At 39.4% G+C, this 26,376-nt stretch overlaps 1 protein-coding gene across 2 annotated transcripts; it reads left to right on the plus strand.

The window, feature by feature from the left end:
* Positions 1-7,517: 7,517 nt before the first annotated feature.
* On the plus strand, positions 7,518-15,834 carry dcaf11 (ddb1 and cul4 associated factor 11). Of its 2 annotated transcripts, none has more exons than XM_029529066.1 (15): positions 7,518-7,814; positions 7,954-8,152; positions 8,993-9,120; positions 9,266-9,384; positions 9,698-9,762; positions 9,984-10,084; positions 10,569-10,715; positions 11,720-11,774; positions 12,022-12,090; positions 12,302-12,359; positions 13,569-13,754; positions 13,861-14,014; positions 14,102-14,254; positions 14,351-14,457; positions 14,950-15,834. In XM_029529066.1, the coding sequence occupies exons 2-15, from the start codon at positions 7,968-7,970 to the stop codon at positions 15,025-15,027; spliced, it is 1,605 nt and encodes a 534-aa protein (XP_029384926.1). In that variant the 5' UTR covers positions 7,518-7,814; positions 7,954-7,967; the 3' UTR covers positions 15,028-15,834. The 2 variants fall into 2 exon arrangements, with proteins under 2 accessions (XP_029384926.1, XP_029384925.1); XM_029529065.1 differs by having other exon boundaries at positions 7,518-7,729.
* The last annotated feature ends 10,542 nt before the right edge of the window (positions 15,835-26,376 follow it).

The following is a 26,376-nucleotide window of genomic DNA, read 5'->3' on the forward strand; positions in this document are numbered from 1 at the left end:
CCACCAGGTGCGGTTTGATGAGGTCATCAATCGCACGCTGGCAAACATCTCGGGACCCCACAAGCGATTCCGGCGTATTTGGTGAAACACAGGCATTGCTTTAATGGGTTTTCATTATCAAAGGAAAAACTGATAACGATTCTCACCGATATTACATAATTGTGCTGATATTGGGCCGATAATATCGGTCCGCCGATATCAGACATCTCTAATAATAAGAGTCAAATGTATCAAGCCAGTAATAATACAGAAGTAAGCTGTTGTAGTAGGGAGGCGTAGGTTTCATTTGCTAGCTAGTTAGTTAGCTAAGCTGCAGCTAGCTGTCTGTGTATCAAATGGATGGATAGCAAGCTAACCTATGCTAACATTAGCATACTAGCTAACGTTTGTAAACTATCTAACTAGCTCACTTAATAGCTTATGATTTTTAAATAATGTGGTAAGTACTCACTCTACTAAGCTATACGTAACAATTTTTTGGCAACAGTTAGCTCCTTTTGAAACATTTTGTTTCCTTTTGGGCACCATGAAGGCAGAACGTCTTTGATGAAGGTCACTTCACAAGCCCAAAGAATGAACAAGGCAACATAGCTAAGAGGTGGGCAATAACTGGTCCGTCCGTGTTCATTCTGGTTTATGATTGGATGTTGAATCTACTGGAGATGGAACATTATAACTCTAACTCTGTTTGTGTTTTGGGAGCTAGAACCTTTTTATCCTATGAATAACAGGGACCTCAGGACAGACCACTGAGGAGCTGGTAGGAACCACTGATCCATACCGGAGACCATGGTCATGGACAGACCACGGAATTGGCTACAACCCCTGCTGCATTGTTGCCCATCAAAAATCATACACCTTTCTTTCAGTGTATTGGTTTGGCACAAGTAGAACGAGCTAGCTATTCATTGTAATGTTAAATTATGCTAATGCCCTATTCATTATAATGACAAGTTATATGCTAATGCACTATTGGGTATAATGATAAATTATATACTAATGTGTTAACACTGTAGAGACATAACGTGAGGATATTAACATGGAAGTAGTTTAGCATGAGCATGTTAACATATCCAGAACATCAGTCAACTAGTCACTATAATGACACCATGACGATTGTTATGAGTTACTGAGGTTGTTATGGTTTGCTTTTGTCATTTAATACATGCATGCACCTGATACACAGTGAGGAACAATACTGCATGAAATATCCATGCACATATTTGTATATAGTGTGGAATAAAATTACTTAAATGTTTTTTTGAAATGTTTTTGCACTTGCTTACTGGTAAAGTACAATGGGCTACTCATATCATATGTGGTTCAAAGCCCTGATCTGGATTTTATTTACTTTTTAAATTGTAATAACAATAATAATAAAAGCCCACTTTGTGTGCTGCTGAGTTTAGTCTTCTATACTATTTGAGTAACATTATTGTTTATGGATAACCAGTGAAAACTTTCATCACAGATAGACAAATCATCATTGTTTCAAGGGGGTGAATTTAGTGCAGAGAGCAAAAATGCATCTTAAAACTAATAAGTGAGCCGGCGAGATGACCAGAAAAATAGAATGAGGGTGGATACATGGATACAAGTCAGAAAACTCATTGGTGGAGGAACCAGATTTATTGATATTTCCAAGAGAGCAACTAAAAGCAAGACTCTGGCACGTGCTACAAAACGGTTTTTCCCTAATGAAAAGTCAATGAAGGGAAAGTGGGAAGAGTTCAGTCACGAATTAGTGGACTTTCAGAAAACTTGTTGATGTTATTGTGAGAGACTTATATGAGACACACAAATTGCAGTTGTTAAGCTCCTATTTGTTCACAAAGACCCTCACCAGAGATTAAACAGGGGAAGGAGCTGATAAACAGATGAGCAAACTGAAAACACACCAGTCTGGACAAGAGAAACACACAATGGAAGAGCAGCTGACACAGAAGACAAAACAATTAGCATCAAATACACTCAGTGGAAGATGATGAGCAAAGCACTGCCACAATGCCAGCTATTGTCCCTATTGATCTTACATCTTTGTGTGATAGATCAGAGGTAATTTTTGGTCCTTTGACAGGTGGGCCGTTTTTAGGTGACCTTGATGATAGACTCATACATCCCTGCCTACATCTCAACTCCTACTGATGCTGAGACAGCTTCTGCTAGACCCCCAAGTCCTGCCAGTAAACTTTTGTATGTGACTGAAACTTCACAGAGTGACTTTCTTAGATGAACTGACTGCCCAATTCAAGGATGAAGCAATGAGCTACTCTCTGAAATACGTATATGCCACCTTTTGGACAGAATTTCTCGACTGTGCTGCAGATGGGACAGATGTTAGGGTACCATTATTATCCCCAAAATGGCAAGAGAAGGAACGGAAGTCTGTTGGCAGGATATTGGCTGAAGGACCATGGGTATTTTCCATTTTGGCTGGCACAAGCCTTTACAACAGCAGTCATATTTGGTGAACAGACCGTTTCATCTGATTTACTGGTTGACTCCCTGATGTTAATATTGAGAGTGTTTGTGAATCTTAACATTAGAAGGTACTTTGAGGTGTTTTTGTACTAAAATCACAGGTTGCTCTATCGTTTTGTACAGCTGTCTTCAAACAAATTGTGTCTTTACTGTTGATTCGTGTAGTTCAGTGGTCCTGCTACTGCTGTTTGTTATGGGATGCTTGTATTATGAAAGGTTAAAGTTATCAAATGTGTGTAAACTAAATAAAAAAGGAAGCATGCCTTAATTAAAGAAAACATATGCTTCATTTGTTGAAAGTTTAATGACAACTGTACTTCAACATAAATTTGTAGAGTGACATTTCACCTAGCTACACAAGCAAAGTTGATCTGTTTACATGTTAGAGAGTTGACATATCACCAACTAATTTTAGATACATACAACATAGTCCTACATATCACCAAATTTTGTTACATGCAATTGTTTGGATTCAATTGACATACACTAACTTCAGACAAAAAACAGGAAGGCATATTTCCTAAATGCTTTAATAAACAATAACTAAATATCAAAAGAGAAAAAACTTTCACTGCTCAATATTATCAGGAGTTCTGTCTGTAAGAGCTATATTCGAAAGTCAACATAGACACCATTGAGGACAAGATATTTTAACCCATTTGATTTTTAGTTTACAATGGCTGCCCTTTTTACAATGCACCTAAGATTTTCCATGTTTTCACATGTGATATGTGATGCTATATTTAATATGCAGCAAGAAAGAAGAAGTACAAAGCCCAAATGGGAAATGTCCAATTGTAAAGAGTTCAGCTTTTCACTGTTTAAACACAATACCATGAAATTCATGGTCCATAAGATTTCCCACCCTAATGTGGATGCTTACATCTAGTCATTTGTTCCAGTAGAGCACGTTGTGATCATTAAATTTGAGCTGGTATATGACCATGTAAGAACACATAAAGCTCAATGGCTTCCTCTGGAAAGGTGGGTGGATAAAGACTGTTTTCTGCCATGGCAAGGCAGCAAAAGTCAAACACTGTGCTATCACAGGGATATGGTCCTCTCTGAAGGATTGAACCTTTTGCTGGGATACCTCTTTGAGGTGCTCTCTGGCACCAATTAATTGGGGTAAGTTGTACATCATCACTGGGCACCCACCTGGAAACACAGCATTTCTTCATGGGCAAATTCAAAATAAAAAGTGAGAAAATCAGTTCATACATTTGCAATACCAACTGCAGTATATATTATTATGCATTAAATTAGCCAATAATGTAGTTGAAATCAGCTCAACTTTAAACATCTGTAATAGTAAACTGTAAACATTAGATATATAGTAAAACACTGATAGGTAACATTTTACTGCATCATACTTCAGTAGGCTACTAAAGTAGGCTACTTTAGATATTATTATGCTTATAATACTATCTTTTTACTTCAGGTTTTGAAGTAAAGGTTTTGAATATAGCTTACTTTGTGTGTGATTCACAGTATAGTGTTAGTTCCAAAATCAACTGGATATTTGTGGTACATCTTAATACTTCAACCACTGGACACATGACACCTGCGGTCAAGCCAACCATCTCTTGTTTTTGCATAGTCAAGCCAGGTGCTCCAACATTTCAAGTGCGCCCATATTGCAGTAAATACACGGAAATGACTGAGAAAGTCACCACTAGTATACTACACCATGTACAAACTCCCGGTCTTCAAAATAAAAACGTGAAAGGCGATAAAAATGAGCCAACGTTAGGTGGGTTTGACTCATTAGGTCACATGACCTGGAAGCTATTGATCTTAAGTGATTTTTTTCATTGAAAATAATATCAAATATGAGTAATATTAAAATTTAATGAAATTGGATGTGTCTTAACATGCCAGTGCATTAAGATTGTAATAAATGTGGGTTTTACCTTGGGCAGTAAATGCCACAAATGTCAGGACCCTTGAATAAACACAGAGGAGGATGGCATACAAAGGAAAACAATCTTTATTAATCGACAGTTAAAATAATTCATAAAACTGATGGGGAGTTACGGCCAGGTAGGGATGACAGCCACGGGGGAACACAGCAGGCTGCCTTTAAAACCTGTATTTTTGCAACTCAACTGAACTTCTGCGGCTCAAGAAATTTTCAATATCAAATTTTCTTGAGTTTTAGGGTATGTTTTAGCAAAAAAAAATAGCTGTCAAAGAGGGAGGGGAAAAAAAGTATGTATCGCCAAGAAATGCAATGGGGCTCTCGGACTGGTGAGTGCTTGAGCCCTGATAATAAGGACAAGGGATCCAATACGGCTCTCGTGCTGTTGAGTCCTCAGGCCGTAACAATAATGCCAAGGTATGCAAAAGGGCTGTCATACTGGTGAGTAGTGACGGGAAGTTGAGATCTTTTAATTGACTCAGATCTTATAATCTTCTTCAGTAAAATGAATAAATCTTTAAATAAAGTCATTTGTTCATTGGAACCAGTAATGACTGAAAGGGCATGTCTTTCAAACACTGAAGCGCAACATGATTTGTTTCACTTGGCATATAATACACAAGTTTGCTTTTGCTAAACTATTGAGCGCCCTTTTGGGCCATAGCCAATTGAAGTTGAAAGTATGGATTACGTAGGCGAGCTCTCTGCCTCTCATTAAAAAATTCCCTTTATTCACTTTAGCCTACTTTGTCACTGAAGAGCCATAGTGTATAAATTTGTTCCAATGGAAAGACAAATTAAACATCCATCCCATAGCTAAGATTAACTTTCGTGCTAACCTCAGATAGCTCTCCTCACCAGTAATAACAGCATTGGTCACGTCACTGCTGTAACCACATGATTAATGAACAAAAGACCCAAAGACCAATACTTATGAGTCGGGAACAAATCACTCACTGAGATGACTTGTTACTTCTGAGTCATGCAAAAGATTAGTTCAAAATTAACAAATTGTTCACGAAAGACACATCACTACTGGTGAGTTCTCAGGTCTGAAATAAAGCTGCAAGCAACAATAAACAGGCCATTGACACCTGCGCAAGTCAGAGACCTTTGGACTCGCCCCCATGCAAATGCATTAAAACTTTAAATGTTTTGTTGTGTATGACGTGTGTACAACATATTCTTCTTCTTCACAGTGGGAGTCTGAAGAGGTGCACAAAATTTGGGGCAGATTTGTAATTTTGAGTTATAGGAAATTACTGTTGAGTGTCTACTCTGTGACACTAGAGAATATCCACCAATCTGATGTTTTATCATGTCGTAGTGTAGGATGTGGAGAAGAAACTGTAAATATAGTGAAAATCAGATTATGTTTGTGCATTATCCTGATATACTGCCTCTACTAGGTGGTTTCCTTGTTGTCAATCAGTAATAATAGATAGGTGTGTTCAGGATGGTGCCCTGATCATGCGTTGCAAATTTGGGGCAGCTTGGACAATGTATGCTTGTGTCATGAGGACTTACTCTCTTATGGCGATTCTTCAAAATTGGCACCACACCATATTCCTGAGGAGTATAGGGAAAAAAAGATTTTCTATCTTCTAGGTCTTGAGATGATGCTGAGTGAATATGAAGTTATTTGGATGAAAACTGAAGGAGGGGTTGGTTAAAGTACAACGCGTGGAAATCGACACAATCTGCCAAAAATCAAAAATCTAAATTTCGAATCAAAATGGCCGACTTCCTGAGCGAAGGGCTCAAGACCATGCCAGCGCCATAGTCAAGATCCAGAGGTATTGCAGCAAACTAATGATTGGTGCTGAAACTTCACTTGTTTTATTCAGTCATACATTGCCTTTCTTTCTTATAGTTAATTGAGAGAGCAACATTTGGCAACACCGGAGGACCCTCTGAAATACTAGACAGCACTCAGAACATTACATCTTACATTACTGAAGCTTGCCTGCAAGTATCTGTGCATTCAATTTCATTTAATATAACATTTTCTAAAGCTGGGCTGCTGCTGAGTCAGAAGAGGGGTAGAAAAACACAGTAGAAAAAACATGTGAACAACAAAATCATTGTCAACTTTCCTCTCTATGACTAAGCATTCCTGATGCGAGGCCCCAAATAACTGATAAACCATTAACTTAAAAAAAAAAAAAAACTCAACTAAAACTAAAAAAAGCAAGATGTTTCTGTGTTCATCATAACACCATAATAAGTTGCAAAGCAGAAGCCAGAAAGATCTCTTGTTGTATGTTTATACTTTTGAACAAAAACATCAGCAGATTAAAACAACACCAGAGTATTTTCTTTTATTGCTGTTATGGGATTGAATTATTGTCATTGTTAGCCCTAACAACCTATTGTAATTGGTTTACTGAGATCCTGTGATTTACCATGTCATGGTAAATGGTGAAATCCCAGAAAATTATCTCTTGGAATATGGACATGAGGCAGGTGAAGGTGTGAGATAGATGGTGAGTTTAGGGTTAGTTTAATGTTCTAAGGAGGCAGACTATGTTGTCAGATATCTTCCTGCTATAAATTAAGCTATGCAATAAATATATAATGTTAAATATAAAATAACAAATATAATACAAGTAAGGTGAATTTATTTGTGTTTGTTTAGAGAGAGACAGTCCCTGCAGAAGAATTAGAGGTTGAGATTTAGAAATCCTGACTTTTTAATATTGTTTCAGAGTTCATCTCATCATACACCTTTTTTTACAATCCAGACTTGCTGTTCATCAATGTGTTCCTTTCAAAACCTTTTACATTAATTTTGCTACGGATACTGCAATAGAAACAGAGGGATTCCCCTCTTAGACATTTTAAATTCATTCAGTCCTGGCGTCCACTGCAGTGGACATCTAATCTAAAATCTAATAAAAACTCAAGTTGATCCAAAAAATCTGACTCTATACTATATATAAGAGTGAAAATCAGCTGGATAAAAAGTTTTTCGCTAAGTAGAAAAAATCGGGTCTGAAGGGGTTTTAATTTTAGGTAAATAAGCGGCAATCTTTTGTGACGCAGAGAGTGTCAAATGCTGCCGGGACTCTCTCCGCTTTAACTAGACCAGCTCATACGTACGTCATTTGATAGTGAACAGGCACGCGCGGAGTTTCTAAACACGTTTGTAAACAATATGGCGGCAGTGGAATTGGTTCTGTTAGCTTACTGATTCGACACTGAGTTGTCAGACCTCGTCATTCTGGGCGAAGCGCGTCCACAGCACCGCACCTAAAGCACCAGCGGGTAACGTTTCGTTTCTCACCGGAACACAACGAACAAGACCGACGGGCTGACAGACAAACGGTAACGCTCAGTTGCTAGCACCATAAGCTAGCTCTAGAAACACCCAATGCGTACTATTGGACAGAAACCGGGTGACTGTTCATCGGTATGTCTATAGCAGATGGCCCATTCACTAAGCCTATATCTGTAGTTAAAACAGATGGGATCGTCCTGAGAATATTCTAAACCTATGTTTGTACACCAAAAGGAAAGTGTGAGATAATCTCGTAACACTGTTCCGCTAGGCCCTCTTCAGTGCATGGGCTCTCAGTCCAGTTCTGGGATGTCTGGTGGAAGAAATTCTTCCGGTGACAACCCAGCTGAGCGGTCTGAGGCAGTGGGACCGAACCGTAGCAGAACGGCAGACAGGCAGCAGGTGGGCGGACAGGCAGCAGCTGAGGAGGACGTCGACTTGGCTGAAGTACTGGCTTACCTATTGAGAAGGTGATCTGTCTTGTGCCCTTATTTATCTAAATTGTTGAGAAGTTATTGCAATAATAATACATGCCGCCAATGAGCCAAAACTCACTGGAGAAGTTATAGTTCTCTGGACTCAGACTCCCAACAAAGCAGGACGTTTACTGAATGAGCAGAAAAACAGGATATGGCAAACTGTACGTCATGCATTACTTTATACAGGTCATTTGGGGTAGCAGAAGCTGGTAAGGCTCTGTATTTCATTTATGTAATGTTAGTTAATCACTTTACATTTCTTGTGCATCACCATTAATATGTAATTCATATAATTTATTTTGTTGTACTCATGATATTTAAGAATAGGGGACTGCCCACACAAAAAAAACAACTATTCTGTTACTTGTTGTCAACTCTTCAGGTGTTCACAATACAAGAAGCAGTGATGCACAGTGTTATGTTTATTACTATATTACTCCGTAAATACCAGCTGTAAAGTTGGGGTTCAGTTGCTGAAAACAATGGTTATGACTAGTAGGGCCTGAGTAATAACATAGCAGATGAGTCAGAACTTAAAGGCCATAAACTATGTAGGAGTGAACATCAAGCTACCCTGGAGCAAGCTGCTATTCCTCAATCTACCAGGGTGGAACTATTCACCAAGAGCAGAACAAGACTGGAGCTTTACCTAAAATCTGGTATCTGTTGTGCTGGTAGTCCCATGGCGCACCCAATCTTGGCTGTTCAGTCTGTCCGTCAGATCTGTGAATGTGATTGTTCAGCTTTTAGCTGCTGGTTGTTAGGCACATGACTATCAGTTGTATAATTTGTGTCAATTGATATGTCAACAACTTAATTGTGTATGTGCAGGGGCCAGGTTAGACTGGTCCATGGCAGTGGAGCTACAGGGCTGCAGTTGGTTCAGTCATACTCTGACTCTGATGAAGACAGCGATGGAGCATGGGAGGGTCGTCTTGGAGACCGCTACAACCCACCAGGTAGCCTCAGTGCTGACACTGTCTATGGTCATAGGAGGGAAAACAAAGTCACTCCTCAACTGAAACACACAAATTCAACAGTTGCACACTTAATGTAGCAGAAAACCACAAATGCTTACCCTGACTGTTTGTGCTGCACTGCTAGTAGACAACCAGCCCGACACTCTGGAAGTGGACCAAAGTGAGATCCGAACTCAGATTCTACTAGCCACCGCCTCCTCTGCCCTGAACGGCAGACACAGTTTTACCTACCTACTAACAGAGGTCAGACCACTAAAATCCATCAGTGTATATATATATATATATATATATATATATATATATATATATATATATATACTGATGGATTATACAACATACATACATACATATACATACATATGGCAACATATGTATGTATATATATGTATATATATGCAAAGACCTGAACAGAATGCAGATTCTGCTTCCCATCAGTTTCCCATCAGTTTCATGAGTAATATGTGAATAAAAAAAGCTGCAAAAGAAACTGATTTCAGTCATTGTTTTCAGTCTGTTTTCTAATATGTTGCTTTTTCTAATGAACTTTGTTTATTAGAGGGAACAAGGCAGATGTAGAGGCTCAAGTTTTTCTCATGGGGAGTGCAGTCGTATCCGCACACAGTAAGCTGCCCAATTTCGGCATGTTGGATATTTCTGAACAGATTAGCAAAGGAGAGAGCATGAACGAGTTAGTTCAAGGCCTTTAAAAACACTCTCAGCTAAGTGCCATTTTCTGATATATTTATTTGACTTCATACTATTTAACTTGTATGAAAATAACCTAGACATGTGAACCAGAGTACTTTCTGTCAGGTCACACTTAACCTTGTGTTCTTTTACAGTTTCCTGCCAAACTATGTGTCCCAAAAAGATACATACCAGCAAAAAGCCTTCTGTGGAGTGTACAGTGAGGACGGTAACATGTTCCTCTCTGCCTGCCAAGGTAAATGACTCCACACATGCCAGCCCAAAGTAACAGTTCAGTTATGAGACTGGTTGTTAGAGTTGGTTTAAAAATGCTAAGAAATCAAGAGGACCATACATGCAGAGACTATCTAACTGAATGATTGTCTGGCTGACTAACTGAACTGGCTGAAACCAATTGACAATAGACTAAAAACAGCTAATACTAGACTATAAGTATAAATACAGAGATTATGAGGTCTTGAATATGAGATTATTAATGTTAACATTTCGTAGTCTGTCATCTGTGCCATTATCAACTCTCGAAAAATTACATTACACATGATGGAGAACTCCTGTAAACACTGGGTGAGGAGCTGGTTACACCTCAGTTAGAATACCTCCTTAGAGTTTTATTAAAAACTTAATTTTAACCCACCTGTTTCTGACAGTACATACTGAAGGTTTATTTAATATAGGCATGATTTTAAAATGTTTTTTGTTGTTGTTGTTGCTTGCTGCAGACCAGAACATACGCATGTATGACACCACCAGGGGGCGTTTCAATCTACAGTACACAGTCAAGGCACGTGATGTGGGCTGGAGTGTGCTGGACGTTTGTTTCACCCCTGATGCGCACCATGTTCTTTACTCCAGCTGGTCAGACTACAGTAAGGATGAAAGCCTTTTCACTATATTGGAAAATAAGATATTATCAAAAGAGTGTTTTACTGCACATCAACATCAACTCACAAAGAGCTACATATTCAGGTCCACCTACAGGCCATTAACATGATATGAGTTGTTCCAATTCAAATTATTGCTGAATGCTTTTGCGCGTTCAATTTGAGTATGTTGCTTTAATTAGTGAGACTAGGTTTTCCTATACAAACCACCTATATGAGTAAGGTGACACCTGCACTGTCCCGATCTCCGTTTAAGCACTTCACATAATAATGTTAATGTAATGTTAATTCAAACAACTTATTATTTAGTTGGTTAGACTGTAAACTACCTCATGAATGTTTCTGTCATAATTTATAATAATTTTAACACTAATGATATTAAGGAGGGTATGTAGCCAATTTGAAAATAATACAACTATGTACTTCAGAAAAAAGAACCTGATCTCTCTTTTAGGGAGTCATACTGACATTGTGATTAGCACTAGCCTTTAGTAACTAATAATTTAATCATTAAATGTTCTGATGACTTGTTATCTATATATCACAGTCCAGAAGTTTGTGGACAGAACGTTCCTGATTAGGCGGTGATCCCCCTTATTTGAAACTGTTAGGCTGTTTTTCTATTATGTTATTATTATTATTATTATTATTATTATTATTATATCTGTCGCAAAAGGCACAAACATTAAACTGTTGTTCTGTTCTTAGGCTGGCAGCAAAGGTTGACACAGAGCCAGATCTCTGTCTATATACAAGGGAGAGCTCTCATAATGTGACAGATGCCTGTGATAGCTGAACGCTGTTGCAATATACTATGTAACATCATATACTTCCTGTTTTAAATCACCATGTTTACCTTTATTATGATTCAGTGTAAACAAACAAATGTATTTATAGCAGCTACACACAGCTAAGTCTTTGTCATCTTTCCTCATCAGACAGTATGTGGTTTTATTCATACATGTTTTATCCTTGTGTCTTCCCTACAGTTCATTTGTGCAATATAGAAGGAGACACTGAAAACCACACTGCCCTGGACCTCAAGTTAGTGTTTCCCTCATAGTAACTAATAACATTTGAAAACAGGCAATCTCTCACTGTCTCTGAATGAATTATCCTGTCAGAACCATCCTTTTTTTTTTTGCTCATCAGCCAAATCAAACTCAAAGTACAACTTACGCTAGCATTATGTGGCTGTATCAAACATTATGGTGTGGCATCACATAGGGTAGAGACCATAGTTGTAGTGTATAGTTGCACTATTAATTTGCATGCATGTGTGCCTTTGTAGTCCAGATGAGAGGAGGTTCTGTGTGTTCTCCCTGGCTGCATCCACAGATGGCAAAGAGATCTTAGGCGGGTGAGCCTCGTTTACATTATTTTTCAGGACATTGAGTAAACCAGTGGTTCCATGGCCTTACAATCCTTACCTGTCATACACTTTAAAACACTTTATTCTGTTAGCTCTCTTGTATAAAGTCACCAACAATGCCAGTTACTGAAGATGAACCTTTTGTATCTATTCTGAACACTACTTGTTTTGAATTTATTCATCTTTCCTCTTCTTCCAGGGCAAATGATGGTTGCCTTTATGTTTTTGACCTGGAGCAGAATAAACGCATGTTGAAGGTTGGTGAATCTTTTCCATTTTTTACCAATTGCTCCCTTATGCTGCAGTAAAGACCAGTTAAATTGTATCAGATCACTTCAGATTAATAATTCTGTTTGGTCATATAAATTAGCTTGCAGTGAGGAGGTCTGAAACCTTAGGCTGTATGTAAAGATGAGTGTAGGCACTATGATGTCACACTTAAATGAAGAGCAATTTTGAAACTTGTGTCGCAGTTCTGTGGTCACCATCTTCCCAACTCTGACAAACTCATTGATCTAAAATTGGCAAACAGGATGGGCATGTTGGCAGCTGAAAGGCAAAATTAGCTCTAGAGAACCAAACCATTTTAGAAGACTATAAGCATGATTATTTCATTTGTAAATTTTGGCATTTTTACATGGGACTCCATGAGGATTGACTCATTTCGTGAGCCAAGTTCAAGTGGCCATTTGATGTTGGTTTAATTTCTCAGCCTTAGACATTACAGCTTGGATGAAAATCACCAACCCTTTATGTACAAAAACTCTGTATGTCTGCCACTCTGACTTCACTGATAACAATGAAAAGCAATTGCAGGCTTGGTGCAGCACGGTGGTACAGTTCCCATACCTGGGTTCTTTCTGTGCAGAGTTTGCCAGTCCATCACAGAGCCATCAGAGACTGATAGAGAGCTGAGAGCTAAGCTGACACCAAAACAGTCCGCAGCTGTGACAGCCTGGCTCAGGCCTGGCACAAGGAGAAATAAAACACACAAATGTAGCACTCAGAAACTAATATAACTCACATTGACCAGAATATGAAATAAAAGGTGCTGTGTGAAAGTAAGACAGATATCAGTTTTGTTAGATGTGTATGGACGAGTGATGTTAGGTCCGACACATGCTGGATGGTGCAGCAAAACAAAGGTGGCCAAGAAGGATGCAGCAGGTCAATTTGGGAGAGAGACTTATTCTGTCCTTATACTTTCTGGAAGATCCCCAGTAAAGGCAACAATCCAGACTCCTACCACCCAGCATCTTACTCCCCTTGTCTGTATAAGAAGCATAGTAGAATAGGAGCATAGGAAGATAAAACAATATCTCACAGATGTTTAAGAGCTGAATGATTTTTAAATTTCACCATATTAGTTTTAACTTTTTACTGTCAGCTGATTATCAGGACACACAGGTGCTGTAGCTCTACTCATACTGACTTCACCTCCTGTGTCTTTTATCATTCCTCATTAGATTGATGCCCACGAAGATGACGTGAACACAGTGGCATTTGCGGATGGTTCATCCCAGCTGCTGTTCTCTGGCAGCGACGACGCACTGTGCAAGGTGTGGGACAGACGAACACTCCGGGAGGACAGGCCACAACCTGTTGGACAGTTGGCTGGACACAGAGATGGTATCACCTTCATCCACAGTAAGGTAAGCATCCTGCTGGTGCCATCCATTTCATGTCAGAATTAGCCCAATACCCACACAATATATTGGTCTCAGACTAAAATATTCTTGACCCCTCTTACTGTGTCAGGGTGATGCACGCTATCTGATCAGCAACTCCAAGGACCAGTCAATCAAGTTGTGGGATGTCAGGAAGTTTTCACCCAAAGAGGGCCTGGCAGCTTCCCGTTTGGCTGTCACCCAACAAAACTGGGATTACCGGTGGCAGCAAGTTCCCCAGAGAGGTGAGTTGAGGAGAAGGGAGGGAGATATATTGTGAGGACCCCTGAATGTGTCTATATGTTTACCTGCTGTGCTTTTGTCCCTCTCAGCCTTGAAGAGACACAAGCTGACAGGCGATACCTCAGTGATGACCTACCGTGGTCACGGTGTTCTGCACACCCTCATCCGCTGCCGTTTCTCCCCAGAGTTCAGCACTGGCCAGAGGTTTATCTACTCTGGCTGCTCCACTGGAAAAATCATCAGTGAGTGTCATTACAAGCCTGGAGTGTATGTGTTGATATTTCACAGGTGATATTCAGCTGAACCTTGTGTGTGCTTGTGCGTGTGTGCAAGTACAGTTTATGACGTCCTGACAGGCAGCGTCGTTTCCAGATTGTCAGGCCATGATGCCTGTGTGAGGGATGTAAGCTGGCACCCATATGAGGACAACATCATCAGCAGCTCTGTGAGTGAACTTTTAAAACTGTTGGACTGAATGTACAAGAAGTAGAAATTGGGTTTGTGTTTGCAGTGTTACCGCAGTCTGTTCTGAAGACTCATAAGGTTTAAGGTTTTCGCATCTCCAAATATTTAGACATGATGATGACTCCTGGGTTTTAAATGTAATATTTGTGGTGTTGCCACATCGTCATTATTATTATTAGTAGTAGTATTAGTAGTAGTAGTCGTTTTACTATTATTAATATTACCAATTAAATAATAATAATAATAATAATAATAATAATAATAATGCATCTAAGAGAATTATAAAAATATGAATGATGAATGTCACAATAGGCGGTTAGATCCACTGTTACTGATGGACTGATCACAGTTTAAAATCAATTACAGATTGAATTAGCTAGAAGATAGTTTTTCCGATTCTTTGGTTGCAGATGAGCAGTAAAGTCAACAGGGAAAGTAATCTTTTATCTCTGTCCTTCCTCTTTGTCCACAGTGGGATGGAGCAGTGCAAATGTGGGAGCACAGACAGACCCATCCTCTGGAGGAGGAGAGAGAGAGGGAGAGAGACTAACAGCAAGAGAAAAGTAGGTGATGTCAGAGGAAGAAACTTGACCACAGCCTGGCTGAGCCTGGGACAACCAGAGGATGGCAAAAAGCTCAGAGAAACTGGGAGAGATGCCTTCTAAATTCATTGCTGGGTATAAATTACAGTGTAGAGGTCATGAGGTGGCATCATAGACTATTGGTGTAGAGGTCAGAGGGCACTCTGGGACTGCCACTTCTGGTTCCTTCAGATATTTTCCCTCGGATTATGAAGGCCAATGCTTTTTCTGTTTGGCCGGAAAATTTTCTTTGAAATTGTGCTGAAGCTACAGCATTGCACTTACTTAATGAGTTGTTGACACATAATGGTAAAATAGTTCTATATAGTTGTGATGAGACTGTATAAATGTATAATCTTGTGATGGGATGTGTTTAGGGTGTATGTGTATATTCACTTTGGTGTTATAAATTCAGGGCTGACCCAAAACTGGTGCATATCCTCAAATCATCATTTATTTTCCAGCTACCACAACTTTTAACTTCTGAGAATCTCCCACTGATCACACAGATGACTTATTTGGTGGTCTAAAGTTTTTGATCCTGAGACAGTGCTTGCCACTGAAAACCACATGTTGATCCTTTGGAAACAGTGTTTTGTTTGCAAATATAATTGTTAGATAAATTGAACAGATTTTAATGTGTTAGAACGTCAACAGGATGAGGAAATGCGGATAACACACGCTTATCTGTTTATGCAAATTTCAGGTGTTTACATTAAAGTTCATGTTTCTCTCTCATTCACAATAAAACCTTTATTTAAATATTCCATGCAGAACCTGCTCTGTTGGTTGTCTTTGAAATCATACTTAAAGATCAATAGGGTTAGGGTTATGGTCTCATTGCAATAGGTGTTGAAGAAAAAAAAAAAAGGCCCCATTTCTGAATTCAGTGCATTTTTCCTCTGTTTCCCGTGTTGTGTTGGGTTCGTTGACAGACAACAACGACCATTTTGAGTTTGCTTTGCATACTTTACTGGAGCGTATTATGCAGTACATTTCCATACATGTAATACGCTAACCGTGTACCCTGGCCTGTGGCTCGTGAGCAACAGTTCCCGCCCCCATGATGTCATCGTCATGCCAAACGTTTAACTGATAACGCCACAGCGCGCACACTTGGAAACTTTTCAACTATCATATTAAAATAGAGGCAAGACCCACTTTACAATCAAAAAACATTGACTTTTAAAATGTGTTACTTGTCAATTACTCTGGAAATCGGTTTTCATGATTTTTAGACATTAACTGTTGAGAAAACAGTTTAGTTTAAACATATTTGACAAGGGGTCGGCTCCCAGCGGATCTTCAGCCTCCTTGTAGTGGCTCCCTTTCGCCTTGACAAAAAAAAGGATGAACACGGATAACGGTTACTTTATATATATATATAGTACACTTATCTTGGATTTCAATGTGAAACTTTAACATTGAATTTTAAAACATTTTTAGAATTTTTCAACTAAAATATGTCACATCCACGTTGATAGCTCTCGCCTTTCGCCTACCAACAGGCGGCTTCTTGAGTATGCGACCCTTGCAGTAAGCTAACGATGGAAAATCCCAAAAAAGAAGTCTCGGAGGAAAATAGAGTTTTATTCTGCATGAACAGATTCAATTGCCTTCAACAACAACAATACAGGATTGGCCGTGTGCTTGATTTGTAGCGAGAAATTAGCGAGCAAAACAAAAAAATCCGACATTGAAAGACATTTTTAAAACAAGCAGTCGTATTCGCTGAAAAGTACTGTTGCGTTCCCAAAGTGAACTCGCACATTCGTTTGATTAAGGATGCAGACCAAATCAGTTTCACGTGTTGTATTATAACATCTAACAGCAAAATAGACTATAGAAAAAGAGATCGTCGACAGAGCTCTGGACCAGACTATGTCTCCCTAACCTGCATAGAACTCCAGCGTCAGCTCACGAGGTCTAATGTTCTATCTTTCCTTGGCCCAGTTTATGTTACTGTTAAACAAAGGAAATGACGTATGTGGCTGTTCCTCTGCTCTCACACTTCAGCCTCGTGATATCTGGCTCCTCTCTCGCGATCAGCCCCTGGCGGCCGTTGATAGTCCCTGTTTTTGTGCAAAAAGAACAGACACCAACCACAATCCCCACAGCCCCAGTGCATCTCCTTCATTCAGTCAGCAATTAGTAGAAAGTCACAGTTGCATCATATGCTGAAAATTGATACTTCATAAAAGATGTTTTTCACTCATGTCTGTAGATTCTATCCCCATTACATTGTGCTGCTGTTACTTTCTTTATTCATATAAATGTCACTCTTTACATCATCATAAGCAGTTCATTAAGTTCAAACAATACAATCACCAAAGAGTACAAAAGCATGTAAGAAGCTTTTTCGGAACTTCTGAGAAAAGTTGAGCAGAGCAAACTTACTTTCAAGAAGTGGATCACCTCTCCAAGCACTTCTACAGCTGATAGTTTTGTGGCAGCTCAGGAGATCGTAAGGAGGGGGAAGCCTTTCACAGACGGCGAGTACATGAAAGAATCGTTCATAAACATATCAGGGCATCTATTCTCCGAATTCAAAAACATAACGGAAATTGTTCAGAAAATGAGAGAAATGCCTCTCCCCGCAAAGACCGTCAAGGACAGGATCATTAAGATGGCACCAAACATCACAAACAGGGCTGTCAATAGGGTGGTTCGGGAGGTTTCCCGAACGGCCGGTCTGTTCCCAGCCGGTGGCCGTTGAGTTTGTTTTTTTGTTTGTTTGCTTGCTGTGTTTGTTGTTGTTGTTGTTGTTGTTGTTGTTGTTGTTGTTGTTTTACCCAAAAGCAGCGGTGGTTAAGTGCAGCAGTCTGCCCTCACAGCTCGCAGCAACAGGGAGGTGGGCGAGCGGCCCTTCCCACTTTGAGCATATCGTTTTTCCTGTAAAAAAAAAAAGGAGAGGAGAGGAGCGAAGCCGAGGAGTGATAATAAGTAAACACGCCTTAAAAAGGCAGAAAAGAGATGAGTGGAGTGAGTGGAGCAGGAAAGTGTAGGGCCAAAAATACAAAAGAAAGCTCATACAGGATGCAGCCAAATGCGCCAAATTGACAGGCCTTTTCCGTGGCGGAGAGGTTGTCAGCTTTGCCACTGAGGCAGGTGACAGTGACGACACAGGAGCGAGCAGCAGCATGGCAGGTAGCACGCACTGTCTATATGGCCCTATCTGATCATCCCAGACCACAGTGTGTGCGTGTGTGTGTGTGTGAATGGATGTGTTCAGGGCACACAGAAGTCAGTAGAGTCTGAAGTAAAAAGGCCTCTCCAACCCCCTAACCCTAACCCCTGATCACAAGTAAGCAAATTGATGACATAAATTCAGCTCCAGCATATTAAATTTTCTGTGATGAGTCAAGTGATGTAAACGACAATGAGCAGACAGCACTGTTTAAACAGACATGTGAACTCATACCGTTAAACGGCCAAACACGGCCAAACGGGACAGAACATTTGTGAGGCTGTTGTGAGCTGTCTATAAGTTAAAGACATAAACACCACTCACCTGTTACCCAGTATGAGAGGAGCACAGAAGGGCTTTGTTGACTTACTTCAAAAGCCGCTGGATCGAGACCTGATGACGTTTCACTGCATCTTGCACCAAGAAGCACACATTTCCCCCTGAATGTGTGGAAGCAATGAACCTCGTTATTAAGATAGTGAACAAAATAATTGCAAACAGGTTAAACCATCGACAGTTTTACTCACTGTTAGATGAAGTCGACAGCGCATATTCAGATCTCTTGCTGCACAACAGAGTCCGGTGGCTGTCCATAGGAGAGGTTCTGAAACGCTTCGCTGCTTGTCTTGAACATGTGAAAACCTTCTTGGAAAGCAAAGGCATCAGCTATCCCGAGTTGGAAGACCTCGATTAGCTGGAAAGGTTTTACTTCATGGTGGATATAGCAAGTCACTTAAACACGCTGAATAAAAATCTCCAGGGAAAGGGAAGCACGGCCCTGCAGATGCTGGAGAATTTTTGGCGTTTGAGCGCAAGATGACAGTGTTTGCCGGGGATGTATAGAGAGGTGCACTCTCTCACTTCCCCACCCTGAGAGAATTCAAAGAAAAGAAAAACCACATACATTACGATTATTTACATCGTGCAATTGTGACAATGCAGGTTGCTTTTGGAAACAGATTCAGCGAGTTCAGAAAGGAAAAAAACAATGTCCTTCCACACCGCTGGACATCGACACATCCCAGTTGCATATATCCGCATTCACAGTAGTAAGTCAGCCCTATCTCAAAATTGAACTGGCCGACATAGCAGATAAAGACTTGGGTGTCCAAGTTCAAAAGTCTGAGAGCGGATCGGCCACTCTAGCTAAAGAGCACAAATTGAGTGACATTGACAACCTCCCCAAACCAGACAAACTTGTTTTTGAAACATGGAGTGCATGCAGCGAGCTTCATAAACAGGCGAAAATGGACTGAAATGTGCTTGTCACAAACATTCCTAATGTAGGAGCCACATTTGTTTATTTGTCTGTCTTCGGGTGTTGGGTCAGGTCTTCACAGGTGGCAGTATACCATTTTTCTATATAAGCACGGGTGCTGGTGATGGAGGAGGAGTTTGGAGGTGGAAGGTCATGCGGTTTTTACCGCTCACACAGCCGGTTTCTTTTGTTTGGTTTTCATCATTGTCCCAACGTTATTATGTTGACTTTTTTAAAGCTGCTAAACCTACACATGCACACTGCACTTCTGTTGGGTGTATTCCATTGTTGTAATAGATAAAATTTTAAAAAAGATTTAAACTTTTAAACGTTTATAAGCTGTATTATGTTTTTCTTCAGTGGACAAGGGGACAAAATGGTTCTTTTGAAAGTAAAGGTTGCAGACCCCTGCCATAGATCATAATATTTTACTACATGGGAATGGTTGCTTGGAAGAGTTTCAGTCGGGATTTTGAGCCCATCACAGCACAGAAACAGCGCTGGTTAACATCTCCAATGATATTCTATTAGAGTTATGGAGTCCCACAGGGTTGGGTACTTGGACCAATCGTCTTCACTCTTTATCTGCTTCCTCTAAGCAACATTATCAGGAAACACAGCATCGATTTCAACTGTTATGCAGACGACAATGAAGCCAAATAAATCAGTCATATAGTCAGACTGCAGAAATATCTCTAAGATATAAGTCTGAATTACCCAATTTTTTTTACTCCTTAAGTCTGACAAAACTGGACTTATTGTACTTGGCCCTAAGCACCTCAGAGAAATGTTCAGTCTAATCAGTCTAATCAAATCAGTCTGGACAGCCTTACTTTGGCTTCCAGCTCCACTGTAAGAAACCTTCAAGTAACTTTTGACCAGGACAAAACAAATCAGTAGGGCAGCTTTCTTCCACCTGAGAAACATTAGCAAAATCAGAAACATCCTCTCTCAATAGGATGCAGAAAAACTAATCCATGCATTTGTAACTTCTAGGCTATACTACTGTAACTCATTACTATCTGGATGTACAAGCAAATCACTGAAAGGCCTTCAGTTGATTCAGAATGCTGCTGCACGAATATTAACTAGGAACTAGGAAAAGAGATTACATCTCTCCTGTGTTAGTTGGCTGCCAGTAAAATCCAGAGTACAATTTAAAATCCTTCTGTTAACATATAAAAGCTCTTAATGGCCAAGCTCCATCATATCTCAGAGTCTTAGTTCCTTACTGTCCTAGTAGACCACTCCGTTCTCTAGATGGAGGTTTACTTGTGGTTCCTAGAGTCTCCAAGAGTAAATCTGGAGGCAGATCTTTCAGTTATCAGGCTCCTTTTCTATGGAACCAACTACCAGTATCGGTCCAGGGAGCGGACTCCTTAGCAATTTTCAAGACCAAGCTTAAAACTTTTCTGTATGACAGAGCTTATATTTAAAAATTTCAAGTCTGTCTACTGTTTAGCTATGTGGCTATAGGCTTAGACTGCTGCAGGAAGGACTGACCCACCCCACCACCCCTTGCATGCACTGACAATAACCATACTTCTCAGAAATCCCCATTTCTCCAGGTTTTAAGCATGTGTACTGCATTCACTAACCACATTTTCCCAAAGTCTCTGTCTCTGCCAGTTCCTCTCCTGTCTCTGCGTATCCTCATCCTGCAGGTGATGACTCATTGCCATCTCATGTTCCTACAATGCCTGCTGCTCCCATATCCTCTTGAATTCCATACAGCATCATCTCCATGAACTTCATGCAGCATCATGTTCCTGCCTACACCTGTTTTCAATATCCCCTTCTCCTGCTCTCATTCTCTCCCTACACTACCCTCACCCACCGTGCCTCTCTTGCTCTTGTTTAGGACAGGTCACCCAAATTGGGGATATCTGGTCACCCTAATCTCAGATGATCTTCTGAAATAACACAAAAGTAAAATGCCAACATTTTTATGCAACTGCTATTTTCCCACCAACTGAGGTGAACAGAATAGTATGGGACCGATTTCAGAAAAATATGCAAGCATTAGTACTCCCTATTTCTGACACACAAGTGCTAAACCAACCATTAAAGCAATAGTATACAACTTTGGCTACGGCATGCAGGTTACTTAGGGGGAAAACCAGAGGACATTTTCTCCATAAAATATGACCCACACTGTAAAAAATGTCTGTAGAAATTATGGCAAAATAGCAACAGTAAAATACTGTAAAAAATGAAAAATTGTGTATATCTGTAGTAAATACATTGAATTACTGTAAATAACCTTAGATTTTATGGTCTTACTAAGTAGAAAATACTGTGAATGTTATAAAAATTTAGCAAAATTCACTGTAAAATACCATAATGTCAGAAGCATGTAATTACCCTGAAATTGATGGTCATGATTTCACAGATTTTGCTGGTGTTTACGTTTAAATTTACAGTACACAACCATTAAATCATACCATAATTTCCACAAAGTAAATTGTTAAAAAAGTATGGTATATTTAAGCAATACATCAAAACAGGCTATGGTATGTGCTCATTATATCACAGTTAAGGGGCATTCAGGGGCCAACGCCAAGCACATAATGCAATAGAAAACTATATATGTTGTATTATTGTCAAAACACAGTGAATTAATAAGATCAACTTTATTGTCTCACAAAGTGGGAGATCTGTCTTGGGCTCTTCACCCATGCTGTAGCCATTAAAAAGACCAGATTCATGAGAACATAGGCCTACAACAATCATTTTTATTTTTTTATTGCAACATTGTTAACACATCCTTTTTAAATAATAGTATATTTTATAGTGTATCTTTCTTTTGTACAGTGAAAAGACAATTTCTATTTTTATTTTATTCTTGTACATGTACATTTTTTATTATATGCAAAACATGACAATGAAAACGTATGTCTACCATGTCAATAAAGCTTTATTGAATTGAGGAGAGAGAGATGACATTCTGAGTTAACAAAAGCTGGAAATTTTGAATTTCAGTTCACCGCCATTTCTCCGCGCCCTCAAGAGCGGTCTCTTCTCCAGGTAAGCACATTCACAGCTCATTGACGTTTCTGGCTGATGGTTTTAGACTGTCCGGTAGAACACATTAACGTTAGCTAGCCGCAAGGCTACATTAGCTCTTACTAATTTACTTTCAAGCAGAGGAGTTCTGGTATATCTTAAAAGTTGTTAGATGTGTCACTATCTGCTTTTTGAAGAATAGAACAGTCGTTTAAGGGGTCTTAGAAGTCGCTACAACTAACGTTGCTAAGTTAGTAATGCTAGAAATATGTTTTGCTGTAATTTCTTTGACAAGTCGGTTGAGACTTTGAGGGGTTATGTGCTTCATTGCAGGCTTAATCGAAATGAACCACGTTGTTATTTAAGTGCAGTGGAACCGGTTGCAAGCAGACATTTAAGATATGGAGCGTTTAAGGTGCATTTTTACTGGAGGCACAATGTATCTCTTCCTACTACCATGACTGTCGGGACGGCTGTTAGCGATTTTAAATGCGCGATGGCGTTGTGTGAGCGCCAGATACAAAAGATCTGATAGCTCACTTGAAGGAGTATATTGTGGAAGGACGTGCTGTGAGATGTCCAGTCAGGAGATGCACAAATCAGTATCAGTGACTTATACAGAGAGTCTGCTTCATAATCATCATCTGTTCAAACTGAATCAGATAACTTTGGCGCTCAAGTGAATGACACAAGTACAGGGACAGGTAAAGATAAGGGTGATATGTATATATCAGAGATATCAGATTTCAGTGTTCTTTTTCTCAGAAATGTCTCTTTATTCTATTTGAAATTACAGGGTGAGTTCCTACTGCCTGCTTTGACCATACAGAACATTGTTGAGGAGATACAAAACATACATGAGTTGGGTCAAACATATAGTTTGAGTAAACTTACGGCCCATCTAAAAAATTACATTATCAGATGAGGGCCAGACCAAAAGGCTGAACTGAATTCTACATAATATTAATTTTATTTCTTACGTTTTTGATATGTTGGTAAAACTGGTAAGAGTATACGTTATGAGCAATAAAAAAGGTTTTCTTAGGAGAAAATTACATTTACTCAATAAAATTTCCCAAAACAATGGTTAACAAAATGTGAACGTTTTGCACCCGCCGTGTGCTGCTCAAGAACTTAAAAAAAAAAAAAAAGTTCAACTATGTGGAGCCGAAGAAAATGTTTTTAGGAAGAGATGAGAACAGAAAAGATAGGTTTGCCTACTATGTGCCTGTGAGAGAGACTTTGAAATGTCTGTTAGAGTCTGACCTGTGGCAGAAATCAGAGGAGCATTCAACTGAGTCTCCCTCAGATGTTCTAAGTGACAACAGTGATGGTCAGATATTCAAATCCAAGGCGTGAAAGTTATGGTGCTCCTTCTTCTCTCCTGCTTCGATGAAAAAGAGGAGAACCTCTTCCACTATGTGGAGGATACATGTCTGGCAGAAGAAGTACAAGTGGAAAACTTTCCTGTGACACCATGCATCGTTGTATGTGGTAAATTGATTTTCAGTTTTAATCTAAGAACCTAAGATTAGAAGGAAATATTACATAAAATGTGCTACTGTAGTCATGATACCAACATTACCAAGTTTAGTATCATGATACTCGATACCTAATATCTGTGTACTGTGCGACCCTGTTTGGCTGGTTATTTGGTCAGGGCTGTCTGTATTTAGGCTGCAATTCGACAAGGGTGAAACAAATACTGATGATCATTTCTTCCTGGAAAGTGACTGTTTCTACCTTTCACACTAATACAATAAAATAAATGAAATACTCCTGATGACCTGCAAAACTATATTCCAGAGCGCTGGTTTCATTTTATGTATAGCTCATTGGAGCTCAGTTTAACCACAAAAGGCTAAATTTATCTCTGTGGGTATCATGCTCAGGCACTGCATCAATCTAACCTTTGATTTGTTTCTGTTTTCTGGCTGCAAAGAGGATCATGCCACTCTACAGTGGACACCTGATGGACAACATATGAGTCTTCAAGCAGAACTGGTGACTCCTGAATGCTTTAAGTTCCAGTTTCATGAACACCATGTCCATGTTAAGAGCCCTCTTCAGCTAAGTCTGGGCTCAGTGACTCATTACTGTTGATCAACCCAGGGCAAGTGGTTCCTTTTTTCATGATGTTTTCTTTCTTCCACCATGGACTATCCTCCATATGTATGGACACACACTGTCTTTTCAAGATGTCAACACTGCCTTGTGGGTATACTGAACAAGTTCTGCTTTTCACAGAGAATGTGTATATGCAAAGAGACGTGTTTAAAGTTTATCAATTGTAGTCTGTACTTTGGTTTACAATGGGCTTAATTGGTTATTTCCTTTATAATTTCCAATTTCCAGTTGCTGACTGTAAAATCTACTCCAACAAACTGTAATTCCATATGTGTTGTACGGTGAAATTCTGGCAACCACAGCTGCCAGTAATTGACTGTAAAGTTGAACCTTGCAATAAAATACTGTACTATAGCTTACAGTTTTACCATGTTTTTTCACTGATAGACTGTAATTAGGCTTACAGTATATCTTTTATTTTTAAAGGAATTTACCGTCTACTGGTTTATATGTTTACTTATGTTTACAGAAAATTACTGCAGACAGGTTTTCATTATATCAGGTTTTTTTTTTACAGTGCAGTTTTACTAAAGTTGCTGTTTTGTACAACATATTAACGTGCATGGTTAGTGTTGCTTTAACAAACACTACATATATGAATAAAGTATGTGTCTTCACATACAATAATTGTGATGTCATGACCCAGTGATGTAGCGGAATAAAAATGGTGCACAGCCTCAAACCAAGGTGAAGCCTGAATTTGTGGTTTCCTCTGGTGCGCTGAACAAATACTGGGACACTGAGTGAGCGCTCTAGCCATGGAGCTGTCATTTAAAAACTCATTGGCCAATGGCGATGCACCTCTTAAAGAACCCGCCCAACCGAGAGGTTTGTGTCAGAACCGCAAGCAAAAAATCTGGAAGCTCAACGGAGACAGCTTGGTGCGAGAAAAAGGGAACTGTAAACAATGTCCAAAGGACATGGAATGAAAAGAGTAAAAGACCAATACTTTACAAAATGACACAGATAATTTGTTTGTAAATCGTGAGTTTTCATTTCGAGATTACTTTTTTTTGTTGTTTTTGCTTTGGTGAGTTTTACTCTAAAATTTTTGTATTTTTGTTTGATATTTCTAAAGTTTAGTTTGAATATTTTGGCTCAAACGTAATTCCATAGTAGATGTCAAAAAAGAAAAGTGAGAACACAGAAAGCAACTTGCATGAGAATAAGTGCAAGCATTTCCGTAAAACCGTGATCGAGAAGAAACTTGTAAACAAAATGGAGGTGCTTCGATTCTTTAAGCTGAATATGCTTTTTAAGAAAGTTGTCCTGGAAAGGGAGGGAGTTAACATTCCAACATACAAGGCTCACTTACTCAATGCAAGACTTAAAAAGTCACATCCTTTTTTGAGATTTCAGAAGGCATCTACAACCTATCAGGTGTTATAGCCTATTTTAATGCATTTTTAGCAGCAGGGAGGAAGTTAGCTGATAGATACGGGGTGTATCCATGTTATCACAGTTTAATCGGTGAGTACCCCATAATACTGTGTGATCATGTTTGCTGATTTTCTTCGCGTGAAGTTCAGTGTGCTGTACTCGCCCGTTGATTGTACGTATAGTGAGTGTGCTGCGTTATTCAGTGGGGGCCGGTGTGTCTGAGGGCATTTGGAGTATTTGATCAGTTCTATTCGGCCTACTATGAACGTGCTGTTGTCCTATGATTTGATTAAGTGTATTTTTTTGATATGTCGTTGTAAGTGTGTCTTCTCGGCTGACACCGGACCATGTCAAGGAAAA

This window comes from Echeneis naucrates, chromosome 20 (genome assembly GCF_900963305.1).
Source record: "Echeneis naucrates chromosome 20, fEcheNa1.1, whole genome shotgun sequence".
Lineage (NCBI taxonomy): Eukaryota > Metazoa > Chordata > Actinopteri > Carangiformes > Echeneidae > Echeneis > Echeneis naucrates.

What these genes read in the sequence shown, in the direction of transcription:
- dcaf11 (XM_029529066.1), top strand. Translation starts at nt 7,968, where the DNA reads ATGGGCTCTCAGTCCAGTTCTGGGATGTCTGGTGGAAGAAATTCTTCC. An exon ending in TTACCTACCTACTAACAGAG is followed by an intron (nt 9,385 to 9,697) that starts GTCAGACCACTA and finishes TTTGTTTATTAG; the next exon opens with AGGGAACAAGGCAGATGTAG. An exon ending in GCAGCAAGTTCCCCAGAGAG is followed by an intron (nt 14,015 to 14,101) that starts GTGAGTTGAGGA and finishes TGTCCCTCTCAG; the next exon opens with CCTTGAAGAGACACAAGCTG.